This window comes from Mustela erminea, chromosome 6 (assembly GCF_009829155.1).
Source record: "Mustela erminea isolate mMusErm1 chromosome 6, mMusErm1.Pri, whole genome shotgun sequence".
NCBI classification, from domain to species: Eukaryota; Metazoa; Chordata; class Mammalia; order Carnivora; family Mustelidae; genus Mustela; species Mustela erminea.
Window position 1 is genome coordinate 144,184,302 of NC_045619.1, and position 19,449 is coordinate 144,203,750.

Here is a 19,449-nt window from a genome sequence, read left to right on the forward strand (position 1 = left end):
AAACAAAAAACACCAAACGCCAAACGGTTCTCCAAAACAGCTGTAACGTCTTCTGTTCCCATCAGCGACGGGTTCTGCGCTCCAGACTCATCTGGAGCGTTCCATGTTCAGTTCCAGCGGCTCTGACCGACGTGCAGTATCTAGTCACGGTGTATGCGCACACTTCTCTGGTGGCTGGTGACCCTGCACATCTTCCCGTGTACTGTCAGGAAAACGTCTCCCCGCGTCTTCTAACAGGACTCTGGGTTTTTACTGCGGAGACCTGAAAGTTCTCCATACAGCCTTCACGAGTTACATGTCAGCTGAGTGGGTTACCAAGTTTCCCCCAGTCTTTTTTTTTTTTTTTTTTTTTTTTATTTATTTTCAGCATAACAGTATCATTACTTTTGCACCACACCCAGTGCTCCACGCAATCCCTGCCCTCCCTAATACCCACCACCTGGTTCCCCCGACCTCCCACCCCCCTCCCCCAGTCTTTTATCCTAACAGGGTTTTTCACAAAGCAAAACTTTTACAATTTTGATGAAATCCCACCGATCGGATTATCTTTCTCCTACAGATCATACTTTCAGAGTCAGGTCTAAGAACTTTTTATCAATTCTAGGTCCTAAAAATTTTGTTTTCTTTTAAAATTGTAGTTTTATACATTATATTTAAATTTATGAGCTCCTTTGGGTGTTTGTATTAAGGTGTGTTTAGATCACAGGGTATTTTTGTTTGGGGTTTTCTTGTTTGTTTCATTCTTTGCTGAGGATATCCGATTATTCCAGCATCACATGTTGAAAGCTATCCATCCCACACTGAGTTAAGAAAGTTTGGCATCTTGGTCAAAAATCCGCTGGCTATATTTAGGTGAGATTATTTTTGGTTCTCTCTTCTGTTCACCTAATCTATGTATCTCTCTCTCTCTCCAAACAACACAGTATTTTTCTTTTTCAGTTTTATTTAAGTACTCTCTATAATGAACGTGGGGCTTGAACTCATGCCCCCAAGATCAAAAGCAGGATGCTCTTCCAACTGAGCCGGCCAGGTGCCCCTGCCAACAGTCTGGACTACTGTGTGGTCTTGAAATCATGAGCGATTCCTATCACTGAAATCTTTTTCAAAATTGTCTTAACTATTCTAGTTCCTTTGCCTGTCCACATAAACTTGGAATAATTGTTCCCATACTCTGGTTTCTCTTCAGATCGCATAAATCTTTCGCCTTTTACTAAAGATTTCCGTGGAATAATTGTTCCCATACCTACAAAAATAAAAATCTTCATGGAATTTTCAAGGAATTGTGTTTAATCTGTTCATCAATTTGGAGAGAAGTGGCACCCTTATCATGCTGAGCGTTCCAACCTATGAATACAGTGTATGTCTCGGTTTATTTAGATCGTTTCTTCTTTCCTCAGTTCTGTAGATTTCCACAAAGAAGTCTTACATGTGACTTTTCGAATTCACACCGAAATTTGTGCTGTTACTGTCTGAGTGATGTTAAACAACATTGTATTTTCATTTCCATTTTATGTTAATTGCTAGTACCCCACACTGTTGTCAAGTCATTTATTAGTTCTAAATTTTTATTCATTCTTTGGCATTTTTTATGTAGACTATTATGTCATAAAAAAAAGTTTCATTTCTTCCTTTCTGATCTGTGCGCCTTTATTTCCTTTCCTTCTGGCTAGAAATTCTAGTATTGTGTTGTAAATAGTGACAATAAACATCCTTGTTTTGTTTTGATCTCAAGGTTAAAAAGACTGCTTCTGAGCGTTAAGTATGACGCTCGCTGTAGGTCAACTGCGTGATGAGAAGACCCCTGCCCCTGAGAGTCTCACTCATGTGCTGAATTTTGTCATGTTTTTTTCTGCATCACTTAATGATGCGGCTTTTCTTTACCCTGTTAACAGATCAATTACACAGATGATTTTCGAACGACATTCCAAATTTGTATGCACAAGTAAACCCCACTTGTTCCTAGTATACAAGTCAATCTCTGGTCCCTCATTTTGTTTTCTGTTTTGTTTCTGCTTTCCTGCGGGTTACTTCACCATGTCTCGGCATGCCATTCTGACGTGCGGTGTCGTCTCTGAGGTCACCTCTCCTGAACGACTTTCAGGGACTGCTGCAGGCATTGGGTTGTCACAGTATCGGTCCGATGATCAACACTGCACGAGGTCACGGTAACGAACAGAAAGCTGCCCTCCCATCTCCGTACACCCGCACTCGTAACAGGTCACGTGAGACGCTTCCTCCACACACCCCGAGAGAACGTCCAGAGCTTCAAACTTCAGCCGCGAGGGGAACCTGCCGTGTGCACCAGCAGGTCGGCTCTCACCGCTGTCCGTGCTTCCCTCCCGCTGCGCCCGCGCGGCTTCCCGCATTCCCGTGGTGTCGCGCGAACTTCCTCCAGCGGTTCTCTTTGGGCAGATCTGGGGCTGCCGACAGATCACGTGAAGGATGTTTTCACTTGATACAGAAGCCTGGGCTGGCAGGTCTTTTCTTTCTGCACTTGAAAAATACGCCCCGTCCTTGTGGCCTCTATAGTTGCTGATGGCAAATCCGCTGTCAACTCGTCTGTCCGCTCCCGGGAAAGTGGCACTTCTCTCTCAGTGCTGCTTCTTTAGTTCTCAGAAGTTTGACTGCGATGGGTCTTAGCATGGATTTCTTTGAGTTTCTCTCGTCGGAGTTTCATAAAGCTGCTTGATTCTGTTAAGTTTATAGCTTCCCAAATTTAGGAAATATTCAGCCAGTGTTTATTCAAATATGTTTTCAGCCCCACTGTCTTTCCCCTCTTTCTGGGATTGTAACAAGAGCAACAGGTTTTTGTCAAAGTCCCACAGGCCCCCGATACTCTGTTCCCTTTCCTCCAGTCTATTTTCTCTCCGCTGTTCAGGTTCGGTGATCTCTGCTTCTTCCGTTTTTCCTCTGTCCTCTCCATTCTGCTGTCCCGCCATCCACCGGGTTTTTGTTTCAATTACACTCTTCAGCTCTAAATTTCCATGTGCTTCTTTATATCCTGTGTTTTTTTTGACATTTTTTTTTCTCATTTGTCTCAAACATTACTAACGGCTCAGGACCACATACTCTCATTCTGGCTGTCTGCAAATCCCTGCCGAGTCATTCTAGCATCTGAGACATCTCTGTGGGGCTGTCCGTTGTCTTCTCTCATTCAAACGGAGATTTTCCCACTTCTTCATGACATATAATTTCCAACTGAAGCCTCAACATTATGGGTTTCATGTTATTAGACTCAGGATCTGATTTAAGTCTTCTGTTACAGCAGGTCTCCAATGACCATGTCCCAGCAAATTCTTGTTTCTGCCAGGTAGACCATAAAGGGAGAGATGGAAGTCAGGGTCTCGGCTCAGCCTCCACTGACCCTGGGTGGGGGACTCCTCACTGCTGCTGAGGGGAGCCCCGGCTTAAGCGTTACCTCCTCTAAAGAGCTTCCTCTGACCACTGCGAGTCACGGCACTGCGTGGCCCTCAGCACCTGCACACCTAAATCTTATCTGTGGTTTACTCAGTGAATGAATGCTTCCCCCACACCACCACCCATGTCCCACCTGGGGCATTATCTGAGCTCACTATTGTTCTCGTAGGGCCAACCAGGAGGCCTGACATAAATACATCCCAAATACTTGATGGTGTAAGTGAATGAACAGACAAACCCATCTAACACTAACGAGCTGTATAACCTCGATCAAGTCATTTAACCACCTTCCTAAAGCTTAATTTTGTCATCGTTAAAGCAGGGGCAGCAACAGCATTCATTTCCTTCTTTAAGTCCCGCACCAGTACTCTTCAGTTCATAAACACGTGAGGTACCAGGAATACTGCAGTGAACTAAACAGACTTGGTCCCTACTTTCAGGTTATTTAGAGTTGTGAGACAGACCTTGCATATAATCTCAGAATTTACTACAGAAATTACAAATTATGGTGACTAGTCTTTTTTTTTTTTTTAAGATTTTATTTATTTATCTGACAGACATGGATCACAAGTAGACGGAGAGGCCGGCAGAGAGAGAGGAGGAAGCAGACTCCCTGGTGAGCAGAGAACCCGACTCGGGGCTCGATCCCGGGACCCTGGGATCATGACCTGAGCCGAAGGCAGAGGCTTTAACCCACTGAGACACCCAGGCGCCCCTATGGTGACTAGTCTTAAAGACATAGAAATACCATGAGAAGGCAAGATACAAACTAAAGAATTAATTAGCAAGGTTTTTCCAACAAACTGACATTTAAACTGAGACTGAAGGACTAGTAAGAGTTAAGCATGCGGAAGAGAGAGAAGGAGGGGGTGTTCCAAGAGCAGGAACAGCTCGAGCAGATTCCCTAAGCTGGGAATGAACTCTTTTCTCAGAGGTACTAACGAAGAGATAATGTGGCTAAGGCCCAACAAACAATGGAGAGAACAGTACATGTGGGAGAGGTAGGCTTAGAGCCTGTCTTTTATGTTTAGATTGTACCCTAAAACAAAAAAGGAAGTTATTTCAAGGTGTTTACATGAATGACACTAGAGTTACATGAAAAATCACTCTTGCTGCTGTGTAGAAAACACATGGAAAAATCAGATGACTACGAATGGGAAAGCCAGCTAGGAAGTTACTAGAGCAGTCCAGGCAATCAATGATGATCCTTAAGATCAGCGGGGTACACGGACGGACTTGGGGTGGGGAGGGCCGGTGGCGCAGAAGAGCGGGGTCAAGAACAGCCCTCACTTCTGGGATAAGAAATAGGTGAAAAAGAGATCAAATTACTGAGGTACTGAAATATTGAGGCAGCAGATTTGCAGAAGAAAGCAAGAACTAAATACTGAAGGTAATATGCTTGCAAGGCCTCTGCACATTTAAAATACAAAAGAGGGGGCGCCTGGGTGGCTCAGTGGGTTAAAGCCTCTGCCTTCCCTCTCTCTCTCTGCCTGCCTCTCTGACTACTTGTGATCTCTGTCTGTCAAATAAATAAATAAAATTTAAAAAAAAAAAAAAAGATTTTGTTTCTTCATCTGACAGCGAGCGAGCGCACACACGCACAAGCAGGCAAAGATGCGGGGCTGGAGGCTCAATCCCCAGACTCTGGGATCATGAACCCTGCGGAAGGCAGATGCCTAACCAATGGAGCCTAACCACCCCGGCAGCCCAGTGGAAAATTTTTTTTTTTTAAGATTTTTTTTTATTTATTTGACAGAGAGAGACACAGCAAGAGAGGGAACACAAGCAGGGGCGGGGGAGAGGGAGAAGCAGGCTCCGGCTGAGCAGAGAGCCCGACGTGGGGCCCAATCCCAGGACCCTGGAATCACAACCCGAGCCGGAGGCAGATGTCCAATGACTGAGCCACCCAGGCACCCCGAAAATTTATTTCTGACTGAAAAATTAAAGAACACATTTTTTAATGACATTTCGGTCTGAAAATTTAGAGCTACAGAAATTAGAGATGACTGAAATAAAGATATAAGCCAAACAATAGCAAAATCTATAATTGGCAGAATTTTATATACAATGTAACAAAGGTTACATTGATACTAACTTTGACAAATTGAATATAACAAAACTACCTTGGTTAAACAATTCCTATGATCCCACTTAAGAGTATTTCAGTAATTTTTTTTTAATGGAAACATTTAGAACTATTTAATTGTGCCACATAAAAATTTGGCCAAGAAACCAAAATGACTTAATGGAACATTACCCAGAAATTATATTCCTCATAAAAAGAAGGTGGACATAGTAGTTCTTTTTCAGTGATTACAGAGATTAAATTAATAACCTCATAAAGCATCTCCATTGCCAAATCATCAACACAATCTACCACAGTTACCTTGCAGTTTGTAAGTCACATTTTGTAAAAAAGGAAACTATCAAAACCCTGTGAAACCGATCCTAATAGAGCCACAGAGAGAAGACTTTATCTGCAGACGTTTCAATCAAATAAATAAATGAGTAAAGGTCTTTTCTGTCCTCTCTGAAGACTTATTTCAGTGGAAATATTCTGGTAAGTATAAACTGGAAAGTTAATGTATTTTGAAGTGCAAAAACTGCAACACCAACCTTCCTTTTAACTCAAAGTTGTAGGTTTTTCAGTGTTTCGTGTTTTCATTTTTTCAGTAATCTCTGCACCCCACGCAGGCCTCAAACTCACAACCCCAAGATCAAGAGTCACACACTCCACCAACTGAGCCAGAAATTATAGGCACCCCTCAAAGTTGAATCAATGATTTTCTGTCTTAAGTATCGTACCACTGGCTTTCCAGACACTATACCTTAAGAAACAAGCAGTCCTGGGGTGCCTAGGTGACTCAGTCATTAAGCGTCTGCCTGCAGCTCAGGTCATGGTCCTGGCTAGGGTCCTGGGACAGAGCCTGCATCAAGCCCCCTGCTCAACCGGAAGCCTGCTTCTCCCTCTCCCACGCCCCCTGCTTCTGTTCCCTCTCTTACTGTGCCTCTCTGTCCAATAAATAAACAAAAAATCTTCCCAAAAAAGTAATAAGCAGTCTTCTCTACAACTAATTTCAAAAACTGCCACCCTCTGGTGGTGCCTGGCTGGCTCACGTTGGAAGAGTGTGTGACTCTTGATCTCAGGGTCACGAGTTCAAGCCCCACGTTGGCGAGTCAAGATTATTTAAATGAATAAAACTTTTAACAAATCTTCACCCTCTGCCTTTCGTGGAGTCTTCAACCTCCCTCCTCCCCACAAACCCCACACACTGCTGTTCTGCGCTCTGCTCGTTTGTCATTTCACCACAGAGCACATGTACTCGTAATCTTTCCATGTTGACGGATTTCCAACCACATGTGTACACTTCACACCATCACAGTTTATAAATCTGGAACAGGTTTTAGTTCTCCAAAACCTAGCATTAAACGGAGATTTTTCATCCTTGGTAATTTTATCCCTTAAGACCTAAGCTCCGTGATGCGCCGTTTCAGTGATGGGCTCGTAATGCCTGTGCCATGCGCTGCGTTCTGAGCAGCTGATGACGACGCGGCTAATTCAAGCTCTGCCTCCTCCACTCGTGTCTTCAGTGATACTCACCGTTCTTCCGAAACTAGAGTGGGGGGCTCCTCTAGTTTTCCTAGCCTCTTTCCGACTTCTTCTTTTCATTCATTAATCTCTCCATCAGAATTTTCTTCCTGAACCTTCTTGAAAATCCTACTCTTGTCCTCGTCGTCCACATCCTCTCCCTCCTCCAGTAGTCCGCCCTCCTGCAAACACCACTTCCTCCCACACCGGTCAGCCCAGGGTGCACAAGGCCTTGGTTGGCCGGAGAACTGAAGCGTCTATGGTCTTCGCCACCACAGGGATCGGTATTAGGATAAATCCTACATAAACGTTTGAAAAGTGTAGGGTGTTTTCAGGTTGAAATCCCAGAGAGGAGCAAGGAAATCGCAGGTGTCTGTAAAAGGAATACTGAGCTGATACGGCAGGGGCTCCAAGCCAGACACGGAGGGAAGTGCGTTAGACAGTGCTGCAGCGACAGACGACCAGAAGACTACTACAGAGGTGTGGCGTGAGGTTCACACGCATCAGTACCATCAGCCACTTCTGCTCCACCGTCCCTGCTGGAGCTCCAACAGGTCCCAAAATGTCCCGCAGGCCAAACACATCAGTACACTGGCCACAGAACTGCAGAGGGGAGGGGTGCCCGGGTGGCTCAGTGGCTGAAGTGTCTGTCTTCAGCTCATGTCATCACGGGGCCCTGCATCGAGCCCACATCAGGCTCCCTGCTCAGCAAGGAGCCTCGTTCTCCCTCTCCCACTGCCACTGCTCCTCCTACTTGTGCTCGCTCTGTCAAATAAATAAATAAAATCTAAAAAAAAAAAAAGACTGTAAAGGGAAGACGAATAGGGGGACCTGAAGGGCCAGGGAGAAGGAAAAAACACAGAACTGTAAAGTGGAAAAAGTCTTTACTCTAAAAGTAATCCACTGTCATCAATGTTAAAAGCTGTGCCGTTTCACCTAAATATAATCAAAATCAAATACCCGAAATCCCAAAAAATAATTACATTTCTTAAAACTACGCATACTAACCCACTATTACAGGGCAGATCCCATTAAACAGGTTCGTGAAAAAAAAAAAACACCTACTGCTTTTTAGAAACATTATTTTCACGGAATTATAAACAGTTCCCTCCAAAAACCCAACCCCTCATCCCACAGGCCCAGAAGGAGGTTTAATGCGAAGTACCCGCCCAACTGCTGCGCCACACGCGACCCCACAGAGAAAACAGGATCACAACCCCGCACCCAGTGGGTCTGTGCAACACTTTTTTAGCAAGAAGAGAGCACTTAACGCCTTAGTGTCAGGAGCATTAAGCAGACGCACACAATGACCGCGCGGTGCAATCCGCGCGCGCCCGCCACGGCGTCCAAGGGGTCGGCCCGGCCGCCGTCCGCACAGCCCCGCACGCGCTCTCCCCGCGGGCGCTGCGAACTGCCGCGCGCGGCGACAGCAAGGCCAGCGGCCCCGCAGCCCGGGGACAGCGCGCCGGCAGGCTCGCGCCGCGGTCTGCGCTGCGCGCGGCGTCCCCCCGAAGGGACGGGCAGCGCGGCGGGAAGGGGCGCACCGGGCTCCCCGGGTGCACGTGCGAGGCCGGCCGTCGGCCGGGACCGGCGAGGAAGGCGGCGCCCCGCCCCCGAGCTGTCCGGTGCCGAGGGCTTCGCAGCGACGCGGGGCGCCCCAGCCCAGCGCGACCTTCGCGGGGTCCGCACGCGCTCGCAGAGGTCGCGCGGCCGCGGTGCGGTGCGGTGCGGTGCGGTGCGGTGCGGTGCGGCCGGGGTCCGCCGCTCTCCGGCCCGGCCGCGCCAGCCACGCGGACCCCCGGCCCGGGAGCCGAGCGTGCGGGGGGAGGCACTGCGGAGGCCGCGGCCGCCCCGGAGGCGACGGCCCCGAGGACCGTGTGAGGTCACGCCCTGGAGGCCCCGACCTGCCCTGACGGGGCTCCCGCCCGCGCGGAGACGAGGAGACCCGCCGCCCCGGGGACGCTGCTCGGCTCCCGCGGACCCGCCGGCCCGGCCGCCCCGGCCCAGCACGTAGCCTGGGGCTCCGCACGAGGCGCCGCCCCCGCCCCCCGCCCCCGGCCGACCGCAGCCCTGCACGCGCCGCCCCGACCGCGGCACGCCCCCAGCCCCCGGAGCCGCGGCCCGAGCCCTCGGGCGGTCCCGCGCGGAGGCAGAGGACCGCCCGGCACTCACCTGCCCTGCCGCCGCCGTGCCCGCCGACCCCTCCAGCCAACCGGGCCTGCGCCGCAGCCCGCCCGTTCCCAACCACGCGGCGCCCGCACGGACCGGGACACGCAGGACACCGACTCTCCGCCGTGACGCGGCCGCGCGACCCGGCAGCCCTACGCGCCGCACTTCCGGAGCCGCCGGAAGCTCCGGCCTCGCTTCGCGCCTCGGCCGCCGGAAGTCCCGCCGCGACCTCCGCCCCGCGCCGGAAGTTCCCTTCGCAGCCTCCGTCGCCGCCGCGACGGCGGAAGTCCCGCCCCCGCCCTGCGCCCCGGCCGGAAGTCCCGTATCGCGAGGCGGGGTCCGAGTGCGCGGGCGGCCGGGGGCTGGGGGGTGCGGCGGCGCTCGTGGGCGCCCGAGACGGCCCGCCCTCGCCCCGCGGCGCCGGCGCTTGCCCGGAGGTGAGCCCCGAAGGGCCGAGCCACGGACTGGGGGGCGCGGGCGCTCGCGCGGACCCGCCGGCGCGGCCCCCGGTACTCACTGCGGCGGGCTCGCGCGGGGGTCCTCGACCCCCCCAGGGCGGCGTCCATCGGCTCGGGTCGGGGGCGCCGCTGGGGGCGTCCGGGCCTGCGAGTCCCCGCGGCCGCACGCTGCGGGCTGCGGGCTGCGGCGGAGGCTGCCGGCCGCGCGGCTCCCGGTGGGGGCAGAGCTATTAATACTGGAGCGCGGCGGCGGCGGTGACTCACCCGCCCCGGAGCCTGCGCTCGCCATTGGCCAGAAGGACTCCCGTCAGCTGCTCGCCGCGGAAGGGGGGACTGGCTGGTCTCCGCGCGGGCTGCGGGGGACGGGCCGGCCGAGGCCTCCGACAGCCACGGCCGCGCCGCGACGGTCCCGGGGGCCGAGCGGCGGGACGGCTCCGGACGCGCGGGGCTCCGGCCGGCAAGGCACCGCCCGCCGTCGGCTCCCGGGACCGTCGCGGCGCGGCCGTGCGGGAAACAAGCGTGATGGAGCTGGGGACCCGGTAGCCGCGGAGCGAGGGGACGCGACCCCGGAGTGTTCGCGCGCGGGCGGGGCTCAGCCGGGCAGAGACGCTCCGGAGGCGACGCGGGGCTCCAGACTCCGGAGTCGCGCCGGCACCGCGAGCCGCCTCTCCCCTTCGCGGTTCCGGCGGGCGGGCGGGCGGCGACAAGGACGGGGACGGAGGCGCGGGAGAGTCACACGCAGTTTCAGTTACGTGGGGAGGGAGTTCAGCAGACGTGCGAGATCCGGAGAAAGAAGCGGGTCCTCGCTCACCCCGAGTCCAGCCGCAGGGCCGCGACTCCACGGGCAGGAGCGCAGCTCGGGGGTGGGGCCGGCTGGCTCCGAAGCCAGGGAAGCCACGGGTCGCAGAGGGGACTCCGGGGGACCAGACTGGCCAGCGCCCCCCCTGTCCACCCGGGCCTTGACGGAATCCCAGTGCTTGAAAGACTTTATTTTTTTTAAGGTTTTTTACTTATTCATTTGAGGGAAAGAGATGTGGCGTGTGCGTGCACAGGCCTGGGGAGCAGCTCCCGGGACCCTGGGATCTTGACCTGAGCCGACGGCGGACGCGTCAGTAGCTGAGCCGCCCAGGCGCCCCAGGCCTTTGATGAAATCAGTGCTGGTGTTAATAAAGGTGATTGATGCTGAAGAATGATGTGTCAACATTTGCAAGATTTGCTTCATTCAGTGAACTAGGATTTTCCGAGTGACTGAGTATTGCAACATCAGGCATGAGAAAACCGGCAGAGTTTGGGTCCCGAGCAGGGCGCGTTCCTGTGGCGCTGGTTTTGATGTAGGAGACATGAAGTTTGAAGCCCACAGCCAAGAAGGAGTTCTTGGGGGGGGAAAAGGTGGTTCTCTGAAAGCACAGGGAGGGTGGCACCGGGGGCAGGAGGCGCGGCGCCCGGTGGGGAGCGGTTACGGCTGGGGGTCTCCACGGAGCAGGGCAAGCAGGGCTGCCGGGACGCTCAGGGGCTCGCTCTTGCTGGGAAGCCGCGGTGCTGTCCAGGGAGACCTCGGCCGTGAGACCGCCAGGGGTCCATTGGTGGGACACACGCCTGGGGGGGCGGGGGGTGGCCAACCTGTTTGTTGGTGGAGTCGGCGATGAAGGAAATTTTTTTTTTTTTATGATTTTATTTATTTGACAGACCGAGATCACAAGTAGACAGAGGGTAGCAGGCTCCCCGCCGAGCAGAGAGCCCGATGCGGGGCTCGATCCCAGGACCCTGAGATCACGACCCGAGCCGAAGGCAGAGGCTTAACCCACTGAGCCCCCCAGGCGCCCAGAAATTTCTAATTTTTATGTGTCCAAGTACTTGCAGGATCCTGGGGGTTGAACTTAGCGAAGTTCTCACAGGGAGGCCGCGAGTCCCTGGGGGAAGGTCACCCTGCCCGGAAGGACTCGCAGTGGCTGGTTCTTATCAGTCAGAAGTCAGCTGCAGCATCTGAAAGGGCCGGTAGAGCAGCCGCCGGCCGGTGTCCAGCGCGTGTGCGGGACGCAAGCGTTTCTTCGGAGACCGGGGCCGGCGGGCCCGCGACAGGCGCAGCGTGCGGGACGGAAACCTGCCCGAGCCTCTGCTGCGTCTGCGGAGCGCACCGGTGTCACCTGTACTTCCCTCCTACCGTGTCCCCGTCCATTCACAAACACCTTGTCATCGAACATTTTAAAGTTTTTGAATATGCTTTGTCTTCGTCTATTTATTTTTTTTTTTAATTTTTATTTGACAAACAGAGATCACAAGTAGGCAGAGAGGCAGGCAGAGGGGGAAGCAGGGTCCTCGCTGAGCAGAGAGCCCGATGCGGGACTCGATCCCGGGACCCTGGGATCATGACCCGAGCCGAAGGCAGCGGCTTAACCCACTGAGCCCCCAGGGGCCGCACATTATCAAAACTTTCTGTAAGATTCTATTTATTTGCCAGAGGGACGGCGAGAGCGGGAGGACCAGCAGGGCGGTGGGGAGGGGGGCAGCGCCTCCCTCCACGCCGCCGAGCAGGGCGCCGGGTGCGGGCTGGACCCCGGGACCCCGGATCCTGACCCGAGCCCAAGGCAGTCGCCCCGCGCCCCGAAGCCCGCGTGGGACCTGAAGGGAGACGCCGCGCGCCGCACAGTCCGGCCAGCCCGCCGCAGCGCACGGACGGCGGGCGCCGGAGACCCCGCCGGGGACTTCAGAGCGACCAGAGTCATGGCCGCGCGGAAGCACGCAGCGCTCAGCGTTCCGAGTGCGTGTGCCGTGCGGGGTTCGCGTGCGGGGAGAGCGGCGCGGCCGTGCGTCCGCGGCCGCTGGGGCCAGGGCACTCGGCGCGGCCCCCGCGGCGCTCGTCCTGCCGCCGCGCGGAGCGAACCCGAGCGCGGACCCCCCGCCGCGGCCGCTCACTGCGCAGAGGGCCCTGCGCACACACGTCACGACGCGTCGGAGCTCGCGCGCCCCAGACCCGGAAGTGCGCGGGCGCGCTGCTCGGCGTCTCTGACGCGCGGAAGGGCGGGTATGGTCCGAGCCGCGCGCCTCACCCCTGCTGACGGGTTCCCTCCTTAAAAGCGCTCCGCGGGGGCCCGCGCTCAGCACAGCGCGGCTCAGAGGGCACCGGGAGCCGCCGCACCTCGGCGTCGGGACCCTGCACACGCCCTCGCGCGACCGTGACGTCAGCGCGGCCGGCGCGCGATTGGCTGGGGAGCATGTGGCGCGCGGTGGCGCGGGCGCAGATGATTGGGCGCGCGGCCTCGAGGGGCGGGCCCCAGGCCTGGGGGCGGGGCCTGGGGGTAGATCTCGCGGAGCGCGGCCGCCTGAGGTAAGTGGACCGGGTCGGTCGGGGTCTGGCGCGGAGGCGGAGCGCCCGGGAGCGGGACCGAGCGGGCGGGCGCTGGGGGCCGGGGGAGCCTGTCTCGGGGACCCGCGGTCACGCGCGCGGCGCCGTGTCAGGGCCAGGGCCGCGGGCCGGGCGGCCGGCATGCCGGAGGTGGACGCGGACAAGCTGGACGCGCGGCAGGCGCAGCTGCTGTCGGAGATGTGCATCCTCGTGGACGCGGACGACCGGCGCGTGGGCGCCGACACCAAACGCAACTGCCACCTGAACGCGAACATCGACCGAGGTGCGGGGCCGGGGGCCGGCGGCGGGAGGGGCGGGGCCGGGCCGGGGCAGGTGCGGGGCCGGGGCAGGTGCGGGGCCGGGACCGGGCGGCGGGAGGGGGCGGGGCTGGTGCGGGGCCGGGGCTGGTGCGGGGCCGGGACCGGGCGGCGGGAGGGGGCGGGGCTGGTGCGGGGCCGGGACCCGGCGGCGGGAGGCGGCGGGAGGCGGCGGGAGGGGCCGGGGCGCGGCGGGGGCTGTGCGGGGCTGTGCGGGGCTGTGCGGGGCTGTGCGGAGGAGCCAGCGCGCGGTCCCCGCAGGGCTGCTGCACCGCGCCTTCAGCGTGTTCTTGTTCGACGCGGACGACCGGCTCCTGCTGCAGCAGCGCTCGGACGCCAAGATCACCTTTCCGGGTGAGTGCGGACCCCACGCGGTCGCTCGGGCTCGGGCTCGGGCGCTCGGAGCGGGCCCCGCGCTGCGGCCCCTGGAGCCGGCCCGGAGCGCGTCGGGGTCCGCCGGGGTCCGCCGGGAGGACGGGCGGAGAAATGCCGGCTTCTTGAGGTTTCACTTGCTTGGCCGCGACCGAGGCAGCCCAAGCCGGGGGTGGGCGATGCGGGGCGCCCGACGCGGGGCTCGATCCCGGGGCCCTGAGACCGTGACCCGAGCGGCGGCGGACGCTGCTGCACGGAGCCGCCGGCGCCCCTTCCTGTTGCTCTGAACCGGGACGCCGTCCCGCGTGGGCCGCAGCGACGGGCCGGCCGCTGACGCGTGTCGCGCTGTCCCCGCAGGCTGCTTCACCAACTCCTGCTGCAGCCACCCGCTGAGCACCGCGCGCGAGCTGGAGGAGGCCGAGGCCATCGGGGTGCGGCGCGCGGCGCAGAGGCGCCTGCAGGCGGAGCTGGGGATCCCCATGGCGGAGGTACGCGGCCGGGCGCGGCGCACCCGAGTCCCGCGGGAAACCCGACCGCGCGTGGGTCGCCGCGGGCAGAGCGTCCCGTTAGGGCACGTCTCGCCGTGTGGCCTCGTGAGCGCCCCGGAAAGCTCCTCCGTCAGGGCCTCCGCGTTCTGATTTCGGGGGACCATGCCGCCCGGCGTCGCAGTGGATCGACCCGTGACCCAGTGGATAAAGTCGCTTATCTTTGTCATGGACCGGGTCGGAGACGGTCGCTTTCCGCGTGGAAGTCCCTTCAGTCGGGAGCTGGGGGTCCGGTTACCCGGTCGGGCGCGCGCGGCCCCTCCTCCCTGCTGGGGCGCCGCAGTGAGACCGGAGCAGAGCCTGTCACTCGGCCGCGCGGACCGTCCCCACGTGCGGACACGCATCGCCTTGAGCCACGTTTTCTGTTCGGCGGAGCGCTCGAGTGTTGGCTGCAGCAGGGAGAGAGGTTTAGGCCCTTGCGGCCCTAGTCACCCCTTCACGCGCCGCCGGTCGGACAGTCGCCCTCCAAGGCGGCTGGACGCGGGGTCCGTGGTGCGTGGTGCGTGGTCCGTGGTGCGTGGTCCGTGGTCCGTGGTCCGGGCGCGCAGGGCCATGCGCCTGCGGCGTGAGGTCACTTGTGCTGAAGCCTCTGCCGCTGTTTGGTTTTCACCGCAGGTGCCTCCGGAGGAAATGAACTACCTGACGCGAATCCACTACAAGGCTCAGTCCGACGGCCTCTGGGGCGAGCACGAGATCGACTACATCCTGTTCCTGCGCAAGAACGTGGTGTTGAATCCGGACCCCAATGAGATTAAGAGCTACTGTTACGTGACCAAGGAAGAGCTGAAGGAGCTCCTGAAGAAGGCGGCCTGCGGTGAAATTAAGTTGACCCCGTGGTTTCGGATTATTGCCGATGCGTTCCTCTTCGAGTGGTGGGATAACTTGAACCACTTGGATCAGTTTGTCGACCATAAGAAAATACACAGAATGTGACCGTGACATGAATGCTTAGCGACGTAGTGAAAAATTTCTCCACTTACGAAACTTAACGTGATTTTTTAGAAATTTGGTTCCCCATAAGAACTCGTCACTTGAAACCTTGATACTTTACAACCAGTATTTGTTGAAAATACAACCCACGGGGGCGCCTGGGTGGCTCAGTGGGTTAAGCCTCTGCCTTCGGCTCAGGTCATGATCCCAGGGTCCTCGGATCGAGCCCCGCATCGGGCTCTCTGCTCAGCGGGGAGCCTGCTTCCTCCTCTCTCTGCCTGCCTCTCTGCCGGCTTGTGATCTCTGTCTGTCAAATAAATAAATGAAATCTTTAAAATAAATAAATAAAATACAACCCACCTGTTAATTTTTGTCACACACCCCATGTGTGCGTTGTTATTCATAGAAGACACTGTGAGAGGTCGCTGTCCTCGCAGAGGGCAAGTTCGCCCTAGTGCCCAGTCACGCAGCCTAACGCAGGAACAGTAGGTGAAGCTCTTCGTTCTCAGAGTGTTGAGATGGTCCCGTCCGCGAGCAGAGAACACCTCGCTCTTGCCGAACGCTCCACGAATCATCACATTCTTCCCACGGTCTAGAAGAACGTGCAGGGGAACCGCTTGCTTAGCTACGTCACAGTCGTCCAAGTTAACTCCGTACGAGCACATGGACCTACTGGAGGAGGTTCAAGAGAAATTAAGTGGTGTATGTCCCGATCTTTGGAATAGTCTTCGCCAGGCAGTAAAGCGCGCGCTCCGGGGGACGGCGAGTCAGCTGGGGGAGGATCTCTTACCTTGATGCTGCGGACACGTGGGTTGGCTCATTCCCCGTGAGAATTCATCCTGTGTGCTGTGGGGTGTCTAGCTGCTTCCCTGGGTTCTACCCACTCAAAGCCATTAACACCCTCCCCTGTGACCATCCCCGGGACCCCTGATGCCAAATGACTCCTGGAGGGCAGAAACACCCCCAGTCAAAAACCACTTCTACAACATGAGGCCACATTGTAGGGGGAAGACATTCGCAGAAATAGGACTGTCTGTGTTCCCGACTGGGGCTATGGGATGTGTATATATTCATACTTCAGTTATACCTTGACTGAGGTGCCTCGGTGGCTCCGTCGATAGGCATCTGCCTTCGGCTCAGGTCATAGTCCCAGGATCCTGGGATCGAGCCCTGTGTCGGGCTCCCCACTCTGCAGGAAGCCTGCTTCTCTCTCCCCCTCCCCCTGCTTGTGCTCTCTCTCTCACTCTCTCCTCGCTGTCAAATAAGATCTTTAAAAACAAATTGTTAAATTATACCTTGACTAATGCACTTCCCAGAAGTCTTGCTATAGATTTCTCAGGTCTGAGATCTTAAGACAGCCGTATTGTCCTCGAATGATGTGTAACAAATAACAAAAAGATGAGAAATGTTCTAGCAAAGCAAATGTTTTGTAAATCCAATAGAAAAATCCCTTAACAGTTGACTTAAAACTTCAGGCAAGATCGTGTGGCAAATACTAATTTTCCTGAAAAGCAAAAACAATAAAAAGAAATACCACATTTTAATATTGTTGTCTGCTTTGTTAAGACTTGAGTCCCATTATTTAGCCATTTAATAAAGTCAAGGGATCCATAACCAAGAGCGCCACTGGACTGCACACCTCGTCCCCCCAGTAAACCTTCAGCGAGCACTAGATGTCACCGCTATCGCTGTAGTAGAAGGCCTGTCTGGAACACGGAAGGATGAGTGTTCTTTGACCTGATGAACCCCTTAGAGCAAAACCTTTTTTATCTTAAAATTCATGGTCTTCAAAATCTATAGGTGTCTGACACCTCCTTTAGGGGCCTTAAGTAGTCTTCTATAAAACTGATTACTCTGGGGGCGCCTGGGTGGCTCCGTCTTGTTGGCTGTGATCCTGCAGTCTGACAGTTCCACTCCCTGCTCAGCAGAGTCCGCTTCTCTCTCTGCCCCTCCCCCGTCCCTCCTACTTGCGAGCATTCTCTCTCAAAATTTTAAAAATAAATAAAATTGATTATTCTGTCTTCAAGCCTATACTGGCCAGAGAACGAGAATGAAAAAACCAAGACTCTGTAGGGAGGGGGCATGTGGTCTCCCCTGGCTGGCCCCAGCCCCCAGGAGAGGGATGAGCACAGAGACAGAACGATGTGAGTGAGCGATGGGAGTGGGTCCCGGGGCGGCAGGCCGCGTGATGCTCAGGTAGGGGTGGTAGAGGTGGTCCTTGCATCTGCTTGATGGTTTCGTTCCCCCCAACATGGGTGGGCCCATTCCATGGGCATTCCTAGGGATGGGGACCCCACTCTTTTGTAAGTCTGGATGCCCGCCCGGATCCTCACGGACAGATCTCTGTCCGTCAAGTAAATAAATAAAATCTTTAACAGTGCACGAGGTTCCCGTTTCTCCACATCCTCGCCAGCACCTGTGGTTTCTGGTGCTGCTGATTCCGAGGTGGTATCTCCTTGGGGTTTGGATTTGCATCTCCCCGACGCTCGGGATGTTGACCATCTTTCTGTGGATCTACTGCCAACCTGGATGTCGTCCTTGGAGAAATGTGCTTACAACTCTGCCCATTTTTAATCAGATTATTGTTTTGCTATTGAGTTATTAGCTGTCATTTCTTTGTGACCCAAACTGTATTTATCCAATGTTTCTAGGATTTTTACAATAATGTGTCTTTGCTCCACTATAGAAAAGCACATAGTCGGTCAGACATGTTGCTATTCAATTATCAGCAGTGTCTGTCATCCTCTTGATTTGCACGACTCTGAAAGAAGTGAATTAGGTCTCCCAGCACAGGTCTGAACCTGTAAGCAGCTTCCCACCCACGTCCCCCTCAGGGATATTCCCCACATTCACTAGGAGGTGCGTGGGAGGTTGGGCTGACATGAGTGCTTACTTCTTACTTTTGGTATTAAAGCTCTAATGCTTTTGCGTGATCTTGGAGTGTGTGACGGATGGGGTGGCTGTTTTCAGATCCTACTGAAATTTTCTTTAGGAAAGTTCCAAGGCAGGACACAGCACAGAACTCTTGATCTCAGGGTTGTAAGCTCAAGCCCCGTGTTGGACATGGAGTCTATTTAAAACACACAAACGTGCACGCACACACACCCACACACACACCAAAAAATAGCACAAAAGGAAAATTCCAAGGGTTTTGTTATGCTTGGATAACTATTTACTGGGTTTTCAGTTACTGAGAACTTGACTTTTTCTCTTTGATCCGCTTATTATTTGTGGGATGATCAAACATCCAAAATGATTATGGATTTCTCTAGTTCCCCTGCCAGGACACATATAAAGATTCAAACTGTTGTATCACCTGTGTTTTAAATTTGCACTAAATTCCTGTTTAATAGAACTTTGTGGTATTTTGGCCAACTGAGTGCTTTTCATTCTTTTACCCAGATGGCCACCCTTGTTTTTTTGGTGCATCACAGCTGTGGTCTTCTTTCTTACTGACTTTCCTCCTTCATACTGGATTTTTCTCAGTTGTTTTTAAATGTGTCTCTTTTGAGCAGCGTGTTCTTTTTTAAAAATGCACTGAGGGGTGCCTGGGTGTCTCAGTGGGTTAAAGCCTCTGCCTTCAGCTCAGGTCATGATCTCAGGGTCCTGGGATCGAGCCCCACATCGGGCTCTCTGCTCAGCAGGCAGCCTGCTTCCTCCTCTCTCTGCCTGCCTCTCTTCCTACTTGTGATCTCTGTCAAATAAGTAAGTAAAATCTTAAAAAAAAAAAAAAAAAAAAAAAAAAAAAAAAGAAAGAAGGAAAATGCACTGAGGGGCTCTCTTCCCCGCTGACTTTCTGGAGTATCGCCCATGGCCCCGGGCGCCGTGGAAGGCCGGCCGGACCGGGGCAGTAAACACCCGTCATCTGGCATCAGAGTCCACACCTGTCATTTCTGGTTTAATTTTATAGCGAGCTGTGAGGCAACTGTGCGTTTCACACTGTCCTTGGTGGACTAGGTCGGGCTGTGTGTGGTCTGTGTAACCAGTATTTTGGGACTGGAAGCGATCACCGAGAGAGAGGGCCAGCAGGCAGGGGCACGTCCGCACGCCCACGCGGATGCCTCGGTGTACGGCCCAGCTCTGGGAGAGCTCGTGTCATCACCCCGCGGGTGCTGCTGGGTATGTCCTGGGGTCCTCGCTTTGACCCCTGCCTTAGTGGTCTCCCAGCCAACTCCTTCAGACAAATGCCTTCGGAAAGGGGCAGATGGGGGTGTTTCATTCAGTAATAACCGCATATTTTCTAAAATCCGTCCTGGAGCGGCGCCCGGGTGGCTCAGTCAGTGAAGCCTCTGCCTTCAGCTCAGGTCAT

General features: G+C 55.1%; 3 protein-coding genes and 1 pseudogene across 9 annotated transcripts in view; 3 read left to right on the top strand and 1 right to left on the bottom strand.

Annotated features, from left to right (window-relative positions):
- WDR37 (WD repeat domain 37) overlaps positions 1–9,867 on the bottom strand; it is a 67,281-nt gene extending 57,414 nt beyond the window's left edge. For 2 of the 6 annotated variants that reach the window (XM_032349879.1, XM_032349877.1), the window contains exon 1: positions 9,272–9,381. The gene's annotated coding sequence lies outside the window, so the exon portion shown is untranslated. Of the gene's footprint in view, positions 1–9,271; positions 9,386–9,692 lie in introns of those variants that run through there. The other 4 variants (XM_032349883.1, XM_032349880.1, XM_032349878.1 and 1 more) reach the window with 4 other exon arrangements.
- On the top strand, positions 1,169–1,272 carry LOC116594557 (annotated as a pseudogene).
- Positions 8,313–10,176, top strand: LOC116593651 (collagen alpha-1(I) chain-like). Its single transcript, XM_032347933.1, has 3 exons — positions 8,313–9,016; positions 9,075–9,848; positions 9,930–10,176. The coding sequence occupies exons 1-3, from the start codon at positions 8,313–8,315 to the stop codon at positions 10,174–10,176; spliced, it is 1,725 nt and encodes a 574-aa protein (XP_032203824.1).
- A 2,476-nt stretch (positions 10,177–12,652) lies between these two features.
- LOC116594465 (isopentenyl-diphosphate Delta-isomerase 1-like) lies at positions 12,653–15,312 on the top strand. 2 transcript variants are annotated; one of them, XM_032349885.1, is made up of 5 exons: positions 12,662–12,957; positions 13,107–13,259; positions 13,555–13,647; positions 14,023–14,153; positions 14,826–15,311. In XM_032349885.1, exons 1-5 carry the CDS (start codon positions 12,846–12,848, stop codon positions 15,141–15,143), a joined length of 807 nt encoding a protein of 268 aa, XP_032205776.1. In that variant the 5' UTR covers positions 12,662–12,845; the 3' UTR covers positions 15,144–15,311. The 2 variants fall into 2 exon arrangements, with proteins under 2 accessions (XP_032205777.1, XP_032205776.1); XM_032349886.1 differs by lacking the exon at positions 13,555–13,647 and having other exon boundaries at positions 12,653–12,957; positions 14,826–15,312.
- Positions 15,313–19,449: the final 4,137 nt, after the last annotated feature.